We start from the raw sequence: 13,824 nt of genomic DNA, 5'->3' as shown, positions 1-13,824 counted from the left end.
TACAGAGCCTACATTTGCTCTCCCAGACCTTCCATCATCTTCGTCATCAATTCCCTGTGTCAAATACCTCTGTGCTTGAAACAACTATCGTGGCTTCTCTTTCCTGAAGCTAGAACAGCACTTTTCAACCCATGGTGGGCAACCCACTAAGTCGTTTGTGAAATCAATTTCATAGGTCTCGCTCAGGATTATTTTTGAAATGACTTCAATAGAACAGAAAGGGTAGGATAGGATCGGGTAGGATAGGACAAGACAGGATAGAAAGAAATAGAACAGAAATACAGAGCAGATATTCTCAGAGTACATCGAACACAGTAAGTTTTGTGACTCTTCATTCATACATGACATGGGTGTGTGTACCAGGTCATAACAGGAAACTTGTTTTGCAGTGAGTTATGGTTAAACATACTTGAAAGACCTGATATGCGGGCCCACTATCCTTCTTGACCTCCAAAGCACAAGGATTCAGGGTGCTTTGGTAGCTCTGCCCAGGAGGGCTCCTGTGGGGAGGGGCAGGACTGGGGAAAACCAGGTGGGTACAGTGGTCTGCCCATCTCCAGCCTCCAGCTGAGACCCAGGGACCCAGCAGAGGCCAAGGTCGGGCCACTCACTTGCCAAGGAAGCACTTGGGGACGGTGCTCAGCTTTCTCCGGCGGTCCTTGATCAGGTTCACCTTCTTGTTCATCATCATGTGGTAAAGCTTCTCCCCCTTCTCCGCAATCATGACATAGGCGTCCCGCTCCATGCCCAGCTTCAGGCCTGCAGAGGAGGCGCGGTCAGCACCAGGGACAGCACCAGCACTGAGGAGTGGAGGGGCTGGCCTGCTGCTCCTGAAAGCTATCCCCAGCTGCCCCCACTACTGCCACAGCCAGTGGCCATCTATAGAGCACTCACTGCATTGTGGTCTCTGTCCTCAGCTCCTCTAAAGAACTCGGTAGGAGAGGATGGCTAAAAAAACCCATTTTGCTGACGGCAAAACTGAGGCCCAGACAAAAAAATCCCAGAGCAAGTAGCAGTTAAGCTTATGCAAGCCTTCAACCTGAGGATAGGTTTTCAAATTTAGAGGTTATTGGAAAGCCTACTGAGATCTTCCTTCCAGCCAGATATGGCTATTTGGCTATTTCTCTCGAAAATACCACACACACAGGACCCTGACCCAAATCACCGCTTCCCCCCCACTACCACCACCACCCACATTTTCTACTTGGACCCTGCCTGCTCCTGACAATGATAGGAATGACAAACAATCACAGGAAACACTATAAGCATCTACTATATGCCACTTGGTCCTCAGGAAACCTACAAGCAAGTACCATTATCCCTATTTCACAGATGAAGAAACTGAGGCCCAGCGAAATTAAGTACTCTGTATGAGATTTCCCAACTGGAAGTGGTAGAAGCAGAATTCAGAGCCAGAAAGTTTTGCTCCAGATCCATACTGCTGACCACAGCAAATGAACCCCATCCTTGAAAGGTTAGGGTTTTGACAATACCCCGTTTCTAACAACCAAGGCGCTTTCAAGCCACACCCCAGTCGTGATCACATATGCTCTGCACTAACCACAACCTTCGATTCTGACCACAAAGATCCTGATTTGCCACACCCAGGCCAGGCCACACCCCTGAACTCTGTCCCAGTCCTGACCACACATCCAGCCCTGATCAGTTTCAGGTGTCACAACCGGGGGCCAACTTCAGTAGCTTATTTAGCCTAATGCCATTTTAATAAATTTTGATGCAATATTTAAAATAAAGAAATGCCACCTTAAAATTCAGATGTCTAGCTTCTTTAGGAAAAAAATAAAATCAATGGATCTAGTCATGTTGGGCCTATATTCTTGAGAGGTGACAGTGACTTGTGCTTTGTAGGGACGGGAGAGACATGGATGGAGCTGGCATATATGTGAAAAGGCAGAATTAAAAGGATCTGATCTACTGAATTTGGGGAGCAGGATGAAATCAAAGATGACACCAAGAGTTGAATCTCAGCTTGTGAGAGAATGGAGGGGCCACTTACTGAGATAGGGAAGTTGATGGGATGAGCAGGTTTGGGCAGAAGATCTGATGGAGATGAAGGGCTCTGATTAGACATGGCGAGTGTGAGATGTCTATAGCACATGTGGGAGGTCAGGATAGATTTTAGGATCACATGTCAAACTGCCAAGCAGGAACTGTTATCCCCACGTCTCAGGCGACATCACTGAGGTCCAGCAGCTGAAGTAACTTGCCCCAAACACACCAAGTCTCGCTTTTCCAAGCCTGGTAGTGACTGCACAACAGTCCACTACCCACCCCAACCTCACCCAACTACCACACCCAGCCCCGCACTTCCGGTGGGAGCTGCCTCAGAGGTGCCTGAGCCCAGAGGTGCATGACCACAGCAGTAGGCAACTCTCAAGGACCCGCTTCCTCAACGCAGACTCGGTGACTCTCTAACACAACCCCAGGAGGAGGTTAGAGAACCGTGGAGGAGGAAAGGCATGCAGACAGCATCTTTGCCGCCAAACCCCAAGGGTGAAAGATGTCACAAATCCAAGGATGATCAACCGTATCGACGTGACCTTGGGCAAGTCCCTTCCATTGGGCCTCAGTTTCACCATCTACCTAGTGGGCTAACCCAGATGACCTCGGGTGATCTGAAATACCACACAGTCCCCGAGCTCCCTACCCCTTCCGAGTCCTGCTTCTAGTAGCTCTGACCTCCCTGCCCCTTCCCTAGGCGCAGCCCTCACTCTGCAGAAGTGACTGGCCTCGGGGAAGCCCCCCAGAGCCACCCCTCTCCAGAGAACTCACTCTCGCGTTGCTCCCGCTCTCGGATGATGGCATCCAGCCACTTCTGCTTCTCCTCCGCCGTCTTGGCCATGCAGACAAACCACTTGTTCTTGGCCGTGTTGTGGATCTTCCAGCCGTTGGTGACAGTGTAGCCATGGCTGTGATAATCCGCTGGCAAAGGCAGGAGGCAAAGGTGAGTGAGCAGACTCGGCCACACAACTCTGAACATTCCTGACCACATGCTTGTGAGTGAGTTGACAGGACAAGCCCTGTGGCTCCAGGGGCACAGGCAGGATCAGGATTTGAGAACTGAACTTTCCAGCCTTCTACTTCTCACTCCTTCTCCTGGCTATTCTCTGGCAGGCAGGGAAGATCTGCAGACCCTCAATGACAGGGGCTTCAAGATCTTGCCGTCCAGGCACAAATGCAGGTGGCTCAAAGGGAGATGCCAACCCAGAGCCCAGGAATGCATCCCTGCCTCCCTGCCCATTTCATTCTGGCCTTGGGATACTCAGATCCCTGGTACAAGCCAGATAACACCGAGTCGTGGACCCTCACGTGCTGCTTGCTGGGTGGGGATTGACAAACCCCTGTGAAAACAGGCTGGTGTTATCCAGGGAAGTTGCTTCAGGGACTGCCTGTACCCTGAATCAGCGGAGAGGGCCACAGGGTTCAGGAGACTGCCAAAGGGGTCTGCGGCTCAAAGCCAGTTAAGAACCCCTGCCCTAGACAAGCTTAAGGGCACATACACCAAGAGGTTTACACGAGAACGCTCACAGCATCACCGTTCATAATAGTCAACAGCGGAAACAACCTAAATGTCCATCATCAAAGGGATGGATAAACTGGACTATTCATGCAATGGAATATTACACAGCGATGGAAACCAACAAGCTAGAGAGAGCTACATGCAGAAGCACGGATGGATCTCACCAACATGGGGTTGAGAGAAAAAAGCAACATGCAAAAGATTGTATGGTGTTCATGACAATACAGTGTACAGGTGATGTGCTGTGGAATTGTGCACCTGACACATGTACAATTTTGTTAACCAGTGTTACGCCAATAAATTCAATTTTAAAAATCCAATGGATCAAAACTTAAATTTAAAATTAAATATAAGTATATATATACAGAAATATATAACATCATTAAATATATATATATATAATATACTATTTTGTTGTTAATCCTCACCCAAGGTTATTTTTTCCATTGATTTTTAGAGAGAGTGGAAGGGAGGAAGGGATTAGAAGGGAGGGAGAAGGAGAGAGAGAAAGAGAGAGAAAGAGAAACATGGATGTGAAAGAGACACATCGATTGGTTGCCTCCCACAGGTGCCCTGACCAGGGCCGGGGATTAAACCTGCAACCCAGGTACATGTCCTTGACCAGGAATGGAGCCCAAAACCCTTAGGTATGTGGGCTGGTGCTCTAACCACTGTACACACCAGCCTGGGCTATAATATAACCATTTAAGTAAGATTTTAAACAGAGAAATTTTGATTAAAATATTTAGTAATACTTAAGAGGTAAAAATATTTTTAAAAAGCAAGAAAATGACCATCACAGAATTTGGAAGTGGTTACTTCTGAGGGGAAGGAGGTGCTGTGAGGAGGAGGGGGCATTCAGGGGGCAGGCAGTGTTTACTTGTTAACTTGAATGGTGACTACCCAGGTATTCATTTCATGTGCACGAGTTTTGTGTAGGTAGGTTCTGGTTCAAATAAATGTTTAAAAACTAACTGAGACAGAGAGTGGGTCATGGAGCAGGAGGGACTGGGCTCAGGCAGGGCTTGGGGTTGGGGCCTACCTGTCCCGTCTTCCACGTTCTCCACCTCCATGACTTCAGTGTTGATTCGGCCCCTGAAGATGTAGAGGGAGCCGTTGATGGATTTGGTCCTCTTGGTGGATTTCTTGCTCCCGGTGACCCTGAAAGACAGTGGGAAGTCAGCATCCCCCATGCCCCACCTCAGGGGAGCGCCAGTGTCTTCAACAGAGCGGAGGGAGAAGGAGCAGGCACGGGGAGAGGCACAGGAATGGGAGGAGTGCTGCCCCTGGCCAGGGGCATGGGCTTTCGGCTGGTGGTTGTGTGACTTCCCCACTCCTACCCAGTTTCCTCATCTGGGAAATGGGCTGCTAGCCTTCCTGGCCTCACAGAGCTACTTTTCAGCTAAAAGGAGACTTCGACAAGAAACTAACAAGCAGCAATCGAAACCCATTCTTCTTGGCTAGAAAATGGGTAGAGGCTCTAAAAGTGTCTAACAAACAGGAACTTCCTGAAATAAGACCGGAGTGGAAGAGAGTAGGCAGTCCATCCATCCATCATCTGCATCCACCTACCCACCATTCATTCATTCACTCAGGTGAATTCTACGGCTCGCCCAGCTAGTCACTCAAAAAGCATCTGACCAGCACTTCCTGTGGGAGAATACCAACCTAGGGCAGTCATGCACCCACACATTCAACAAGCACTAAGAGAATACCTATTGGGTGCCAGGCATAATCTTCTAGGTGCTGGGGCTGCAGGAGTGAACAAAGCAATGTCTCTGAGAACTCAATCTTCCAATACCAGGAGGGGCACAGACAGAAGCTAAGAAGTCACACTCCCATTGTGTCAGAAGTGCTCAACGTTGAGGTGAAAATAAAGCAGAGACCGAGCCCTCCGAGCTCGAAGGCCACTTTGTGGTCTCCACCAGGTGGGCGATGCTCACTGAGAGTCAGTTGTGTTTGTCCCCAAGCCAATCTGCCTGATGTGCACCTGCCACTGTAAGTGGGTAAACCAAATATTACATAAGCTGAGGACACAGGCCTGTGGAGAGAGAATTCTCTCTCTGAAAATTAAGTTGAATGTTTCAGAAAGACGGGATAAAGGTGAGTTGCTTTTGTGTAAAGAGGATCCTTAACCTCCAAGAAGAGGCCTTGGCACTATATGAAAGGAATGTTTAACAAATGTGATGTTTGTGTTTTTAATTAAAATAAAACATTTAAGGTTTTAAAAATAAGAAAGGTTGTAAAAAAAAAATAATAAAAAAACAAAAGGATGGATAGGGAGGGTGAGGCTGTGATTAACTGGGGCGGGGAAGAGGGCCAGGGAAAGCCTCACTGAAGAGGTGGCAGTGGACCAAAGGCCTAGGGAAGGTGAGGGAGGAAACTGGGAGGGTATCTGGGGAGGCACATTCCAGAGGGCACAGGCGCCATGGCCTGCCATGTTGCAAGAACCAGCGAGGAGGCTGGTATGGCTAGAGCTGGGTGGGTGAGGGGAGTGTGGGGAACGGGGTCAGAGTGGCCACACGGGCCAGACCCTGCAGGACCCTGTGGGCAGTGGTGACATGGGCTTCTCCTGTGACCTGAGATGGGAGCCAGGCAGGGTCGGACCAGAGTAACATGATCTCATTTAAGTTTTAAAGGACTCCCTCTGGTTGTCTGTGGATAAGGACTAGGGATGGGCCAATGGAAATCAGGAAGAACCAGAATAGGAGATGGTTTGTGTGCACATATGTATGTGTGTGTGTGTGTGTGTGTGTGTGTGTATACATATTCTTATAAACTGTTTCTTAAATTAATATCCATACAGGAAAAAAAAAATGCCCAAAGTAGTATATGGCTCAATTAACTTTTGCAAAGTGCTCCAACCAACTGAGCCACCCAGCCTGGGCCCAAGACCACATCTGGATTACTACAGCTTTACAGTAGCCTGGTGTCAGTAATACATGTCCTCCAGCTTGGTCCTTCTCCGAAACTGTCCGCTTTTGTGTTTCCATGTAAATTTTACAATCGTTTACATACACACACACACACACACACACACACACACAACCTCCCTCCTGGAATTTCTGTGGGAATTATACCGAGGTTCTGGCCAGAATGCAAAGGACTTACTGATGAAGTGGGTGTGGGGATGAAGTGGATCAGAATCAAGGACACCTAAGATTCTGAGCTCCTGGGGAAGTGGTGGTGCCACTGACTGGGAAGGGGGGAAAGGCTGGGAGCAGGAGTTGTGATGGAGATAAAGTGTCTTGTTTTAGCTTAATTTGTGAGCCGTGTGGGAGACACCAAGTGAAGGTAAAGATTTACATTTCTTCTACTTTACAGACATGTGCCCGGCTAATTCTAACCACTTTACATGTCTTATTTGACTTAATCAATAAAAACAACCCTATGAAACTTTTATCCCCATTTAACAGACAGGAAAACAGAGGCACAAAGAGCTGATATAACTTACCCAAGTTCACAGCGGGTAAGTGGCAGGCCTCTGGGTCCTTAACCACTACCTGCTGCTGCCTTCTCTAAGATGCTAGGCAGAGAGTTGAGATATGAGACTTAGCTCTTCTGACTCTGTTTCCCTCTGAAGAATGGGGAGGTAGGCTTTAAAACATGCCCTTCCACTCTGACACCCAAGGAGCCTCTACTTTTGAATTAGACCAGAAACACTGAGTCAGAGACCTTCCCTGACCCATGTCCCGGACGGGCGGTGCCCTGCGTGACCCAGGCAAAGACAAAACAGTCGGCAGACACCTAGCTACGTCAGGCATTTCCTGTGACCACATCACAGTCGGGCCAGTTGTTCCATCCACCACTGCCCAGTCCCTCTGGGACCTCTCACAGCCCAGTCCTCTGGCTCCCAATCCCGAGGCAGGAACCTGGCCACCTGCCAGGTCCTCTCGGGAGACAGATGTGCCTTCTCCCTCCACCAGCCAGGCTCACTCACAGAACTGAGAAGGAAATGGCCTTCGAAGAGCTCGTGGCGGCCAAAGGGCAGCCGGAGAAGGCCCACTGGGAGTCAGTAAGATCAGGACCAGCTGCTCTCACTCAGACAGGTACGGCCACACCATGAAGGATGGGCCCGCACTGGGGTAGCTGAAGCTAACTCAGCAAACTCAGCCAAAGCTGGGAGCAGGTCAGAGGCCTGAAGAAACATTGTGTTTTCTGGAAAAAGTTCCTGTTACAGACAGCCCAAGCCAGGCAGCGGGGAAGGCGGGGGTGGAAGCTGGCCATGGCCTTGGCACTGCCAAAGCAAGGCTCTCAGGATGGCCCCAGTGAGAACAGGCAGAAAGCAAGGAGGAAGGAGATGGGGACACGGATGGAGGGACAGGAGGACATGAAACAGACACAAATACACCTAACCCAGTGGACAGGCATAAAATATCAAATGAGAAAACATGCTGATCCAGCCACTGCTAGATGGTGAAAGAGGGAAACTAAGACCTCTAAGGAGAAGGACCAAGCCCCAGAATAGGGAGGAAAGGGCAGAGGGGAAGGGGCCTGTGGTTGAAGCACCTACTACGTACCAGGTGCTATGGGATGGCACTGAATAGGAACCCAACGTGTGCAGAGGTACGTTAACAGTGGCAGTAAGAGCAGCTACCCCTTATTTTGCACACTTTCTATGTGCCAGGCATACTTAACACATTCATTCTTCACAAAGACTCTGGGGTAGCTGTTCACCCTATTTTACAGATGAGAAAACTGAGGCAAAGTCACAGATCTAGAGAAATCACTGGACAGGGTTTCAATTATAAGGAGCTGGGCTCTTAACCAAACACCACTGTAAGAAGAGGTTTATCATCCCTATTTTACAGAAGAGAAAACAGGCTCAGAGATGTCAGGCTGGAAGAGGAAGACAATGAGAAGCCCACACATGTGCATGGAACGCCCATTATTCAACCTATGGAAAGGCTCCTGCCCACACCCTCAGGTGGCAGCAGAAACAGACAGGGAAAATGAGGCTCAGACAGTAAGTGACATGCCCAGACCAGAAAGGGGCTGGAGGGAATGCTGACAGCAGGGCCCAGAGTGAACTGCCCTCAGCCTTCGCTTTCACTACAGAAGTGAAGCCTCTGGACAGTTACCCAAGACAAAGTAACAGGAAGCACAATTCAAAAGGGTCACAATGAGACAGTCCTCTACCTGCTGAGCAAAAAACCTAAAAGGCAGGAATCTCTCAGTCCACTATCCATGCATCCACCCATCCACGCATGCCCCCACCTATCTGTCTAATTTTCCCTCTTTCCAATCATCCAATCATCCATCCATCCATCCATCCATCCACTCAGTCATCCAATTATCCATACCAAACTTCAACCACCATAGCAACTACCATCCATCCATCCATCAACACATCTAACTGGTCATCTATCCACTAAACTCCAAACATCCATCACCTACCCACCCTCCCATCCATTCATCAGCCTTTTGACTCAACAAACTATATATTAAGGCCCCAATTCACATTCAAACATACCTCTGCCAGCTCATCATGTTTTCATATCCATTTCTCCATCTACCCAAACATCCATACATTCCCCCAACTTCTATCCATCCCTCCATCCCACCACCTCCTGCACCTCCAACCATTCAACCACTCACTCCTTCACCTACTCACTCATCTATTCAGAAATCAATTCATACATCCATCCAATCTCTCCCTCCCTGCCTCCCTTCATACACCATTCATTCATCTCCCAAACCTCCAACTACCCATCTATGCCTCCTCATTTGCCCATACATCCCATCACTCACACCTGCATCTACCACTCATCCACCCATGCATTCACTCCTAGACTCTACAGAGTGCAAGAAGTTCCAGTGAAAGATACAAAGATGACAGTGGTCCTATCCTTTCTGTTGCAAAGCCTAAGAACAGAAGAGCCCTCTCCCCTCCAACCCTCTGTCTTGGATCTTAGAATCACAGGATGCTGGTGTCACAAGAAACTTTCCAACTTCCATGAGTCTCTCAGCCTACACAGTCCAATACGGAAGCCACAGTCTCGTGTGGCTACTGAACACTTAAAGTGTGGCTAGCAGCCTGGCTGGTGTCGCTCAGTGGTGGTTGACCATTGACCCATGAACCAAGAGGTCACTGGCTCAGTTCCCGTCAGGACACATGACCAGGTTGTGGGCTAATCCCCAGTAAGGGGCATGCAGGAGGCAGCCAATTGATCATGTTTCTCTCTCATCGATGTTTCAGTTTCTATCCCTCTCCCTTCCTCTCTCTCTAAAAATCAATAAAAACATATTTAAAAATTTTTTCTAAATTTGACTACAAATTGAGATGTGTAGTAAGTGTAACATACAGGATGGGGCAAAAGTAAGTTTACAGTTGTTTGTATGGAAAATAATACAATAATTAATAAATAATAACACAAGAATAAACTGTTTCATGTACTCACAACTGTAAATCTAATTTTGCCCCAACCTGTACATTCCACACTTTAAAGATTCAGTGTAAAATTTTTAAAAGAATACAAAACATCTCTATAATAATTTTGTTTTATTATGTTAAAATGATACTATTTGGGGATATAATGGGATAAACAAAAATTTTTATTTAAATTCATCTCACTAGTTTCCTTTCACGTATTGTGGCTATCTATCTATATAAAAACCTCAGCAACCATCGCAACCAAACAGACGACCGAACAGGCTGTGAGGGGCAACCAGGCTGGCAGGGGGGTTAGTGAGGGCCAACCACACGACCGAGCAGCAGGCTGCATGGGGTGACCAGGCCGGCAGGGGTGTTAGTGAGGGGTGACCAAAGGCCGAGCAGCAGGCTGTGTGGGGCAACCAGGCTGGCTGGGGGGAGCGGGGGGCGGGGGAGGGGTAGTTGGGGGCAACCAGGTCGGCAGGGCGGGTGGAGCAGTTGGGGGCAATCAGGCCGGCAGGCAGAGGCAGTTAGGGGTGATCAGGCTGGCAGGCAGGTGAGTGGTTTGGAGACAGTAGTCCAGGATTGTGAGAGGGATGTCCGACTGCCAGTTTAGGCCCGATCCCCAGGATCAGGCCTAAACTGGCAGTCGGACATCCCCTTAGGGGCCCTGGATTGGAGAGGGTGCAGGCTGGGCTGAGGGGACACCCCCCCCCCCCCCGCACGAATTTTGTGCACCGGGCCTCTAGTTTCAAATAACCACATTAAGTTTTAAATAACCTATATGGCTCAAACATTATATTTCTATGGACAGTGCTGATCTAGAACAAACCCCACAACTCAGAAGAGAAAAGGAGGTGCAGAGAGGGATGTTGTCACCATGAGAAACTGTCAGGGTTCAACCCAATCCCAGCCGCCTGGCCCACCTGGGCAGCCCTGCCCCCAGCAACTCACCTGGATTTCCGCTTGCAATAGACAAGGAGGTTGTCAAAGAGGAAGAAGGCCCTCTCCTGGATGTTGCCCGCGGAGATTTTTAACAAAGTCCCTTGCAGGAGGAGCTGGGTGCAGATGTCCGTGAGGTTGGACCCCTGCGAGAGTGACAAGTGCACAGTGAATGAGCTGGCAAGTCCAGAACACTTGGGGATACCCTCTTCCCTCCCAGAGACAGGACCTACCCCTGCCTCCCTCACCCCAAAATCTAAATGCACCGCAATCTGCCAGCGGACAGGAAACCAATACAACGTGACCAATGGCTTCCATCGGCTGAGCGAGCCAGGACAACGCTGGGACGGGCATACGGAGGTGACCATTCACAGACGGGGGACTTGGGGCTCAGGGAGATGAAAGGACTCAGTCAGACAGCCCTGCTCAGCATCTAGTTTTGTTTTGTTTTGGGGGGCTTATTACCTATGCCTTCCTCCTAATTTATTTATGTCTTGACTTGTTATTCCATCTCCCCCACAAGAATGCCACTTGTTCAAGGTCATACAGCTAGTGAATGAGCAAGCTGGGACCTGGACCCAGGCAGGTGTCCCCTCTGCCCTGTCCACTATCTCTGCTACCCTGGGCTGCCTCTTAGAAGGCAACCTCAAAGGTGTTTGTGTGCAATCACTGGTCAAGAGCAGGGGTCTCAGGAGGGAAGAGACCACGTGTTCCCGGGAGCACAGGCAGCCTAGGCAGGGTGGAAAGAACACATCAGAGCTTCTATTCATTGTCTTTTTATTTCTGCTTCCTCTGTTCCCTCATGGGCGAGCAGTCGATGGGCTCTTAAACCAGGGCTCCCAGAGCCAGCAAGAGGAGTGTGCCCTGTTTCTCTCTGATACATTTCTTTTTATTACGACAGTCTGTGGGGCTTGCATCTGGAGTGTCCCCTGGGTCAGCCCACGCTGGGTGTGAGCTCTAGCCAAGCTGCATGATGCTTGTTCATCTAAAACATCTAAGAATGAAATCCTGCTTTGCTGCCACGGCTCCTCCTATTGAGCATTTGCGCTGAGCCAGGGAAGAAAGCGCCGTTCTGAGTGCTCTGCATGCCTCACTCCCTAATCCCCAGGTGACTCCAGGGGTACTTCCACTATCCAGACTTCCCAGAAGAGGAAACTGAGGCAAAGGAATCCCTCCACACAGAGGAGGCTGGCTCGTCCACTCACTTCCACAGTATTGCAACACACTGCCGTTTCCTTGTGCTCAGCAAAATGGATTTATGGATTAACTTATCTGGTTTGAACTAAACCAGCCTCCCAACTAAAAAGGACAAGTGGCTTACAAAGGATCAGGCCCCATAAAACCACAGATCAGATATCAAACTGATGCTGCAAGCCCAAGCACACAGCAAGAACGTGGCCCGGAAAAGACTCCCCTCCTCCCAAAGCAAGTCCTTGTCAGCCATGTTCCGAGAGAGGCAACAACCACCTAATCAGATTGGCAACAGGTCAAGCAAAAGGATTAGAAACGATCAGGAAGAGTATCAGAAATAAGGACTGGCCATCGCTTTCATTCACCGTGAACGACACCTTAACTCGTCATGTCCCCTGAGATTGTAACTACTGATGGCATGAAGCCAAGGCAAGTAGCCTCGTTGGTAAACATTATTTTTTCTAGCTAAAACATATTATTTCCACAAGTCACCTTGAGGATGAAACTATATTTAAAAACCGTCCTACTGCACAGAAAACCTTTCACATTTTCCAAAGAACATTCATATTCCACACTTCACTTTATCCTCAAAATGACACCATAAGGTAACTTCAGGGATATTATTACTAAAATTAGACAAGTAGGGGGAAATAAGACCAAGAGAGCAGGACAAACTAGCCTGAGGCAAGGAACTCTGCAGGTTATAGTGCTGAGCTTCAAAACCAAGTCCCTGTGCCTCCGTTTCCTTATCTGTAAAATGGGAATAACAACACCTCCCTTCTAAAGTTGGAAATATATAACAGGTGCTCAGTAATTGCCTGCGATTCTTATTCAGGGTCACTTTATTTCCTACGGTAGTGATCAAAATAAGGGCCATGCTCAAACTGTAAATTTTTCTAGGACAAAGGGGGTCCCCAAAACCCTTAATTCCTATTTCCCTGGGCCCTTACCAGAAGAAGGCATCTGGAAATCACTTCTGCTCTGGCTGCCAAATTGCTTGTGCAATATCCTCTCCACAGGGGCCCATGTGAGAAATTTCTTTTCCAGCTGGTTTCCAGGAAATTATCTGTCTCCCAGAAGAACTGGTCTATGTCTTCCTTTTTTGACAATAAATGTTCAGTAACTTATATGCCCTGTTCTTTTCACTTTGGCTGCCAGGAAGCTCAAAGTCCAAAGAGACAGGCGCTTAAATATGTCAACAATATTTGCTCCCTATGTGAGCACATGCGTGGAAAGTGGCCATGTAACCCACTTTCGGCCAATAAAATGAGAGGGAAATGCCTCTGGGGCTTCTGGGAAAGGTTTTCCTCCCGAGAGAGGAGTCGCTCTCACTGCCTGAAGCTGCTGCCATCCTGGAACCATGAGAAGGCCAACAGGATGACAAGAGACCAGATCGGAGCTCTGACATCATGAGGCTGAAACAAGAGTCCTTGAGGAACACATCCTGACGGACACACTGATGATCAGGCGATTTTCAGTTGTAGGAAACAGAAACCAAGCTATGCATTTTAGGCAGAAAGAAATGGGGGGCTTCCCCAATCAATGAGGGCCTAGAAGGGGTAGGAATTTAGGCCGGGGCTCCCAGCAAACCGAGAACAAGGCCCCTCCAGGGGCCACGGCCTTTGCCCTCCTGGGAAAAGGGGAAGTCAGGACAGCAACTGCCTGAGCTGATACTCCAGGAAAACGCCAATCTGACAGCTGGCCCTCAACAGCCGCTGCCTCCACTGTCCGCTGCAAAGCCATCCTGTCCTGCCACCAACAACAAAAAGGCCCCTGC

General features: G+C 48.9%; 1 protein-coding gene across 3 annotated transcripts in view; it reads right to left on the bottom strand.

Annotated features, from left to right (window-relative positions):
* Nucleotides 1-13,824, bottom strand: part of PREX1 (phosphatidylinositol-3,4,5-trisphosphate dependent Rac exchange factor 1) — a 176,963-nt gene that overhangs the window by 51,919 nt on the left and 111,220 nt on the right. For all 3 annotated transcript variants that reach the window (XM_059706826.1, XM_059706824.1, XM_059706825.1), the window contains exons 7-10: nucleotides 10,869-11,002; nucleotides 4,584-4,702; nucleotides 2,794-2,943; nucleotides 612-759 (exon numbers count right to left, since the gene is read on the bottom strand). In XM_059706826.1, coding sequence (XP_059562809.1) covers nucleotides 612-759; nucleotides 2,794-2,943; nucleotides 4,584-4,702; nucleotides 10,869-11,002 — 551 coding nt within the window. The remainder of the gene's footprint in view (nucleotides 1-611; nucleotides 760-2,793; nucleotides 2,944-4,583; nucleotides 4,703-10,868; nucleotides 11,003-13,824) is intronic.

Source organism: Myotis daubentonii, chromosome 8 (assembly GCF_963259705.1).
Source record: "Myotis daubentonii chromosome 8, mMyoDau2.1, whole genome shotgun sequence".
NCBI lineage: Eukaryota > Metazoa > Chordata > Mammalia > Chiroptera > Vespertilionidae > Myotis > Myotis daubentonii.
Note: the sequence above shows the minus strand (reverse complement) of the source record. Positions and strands in the feature narration are given on the sequence as shown.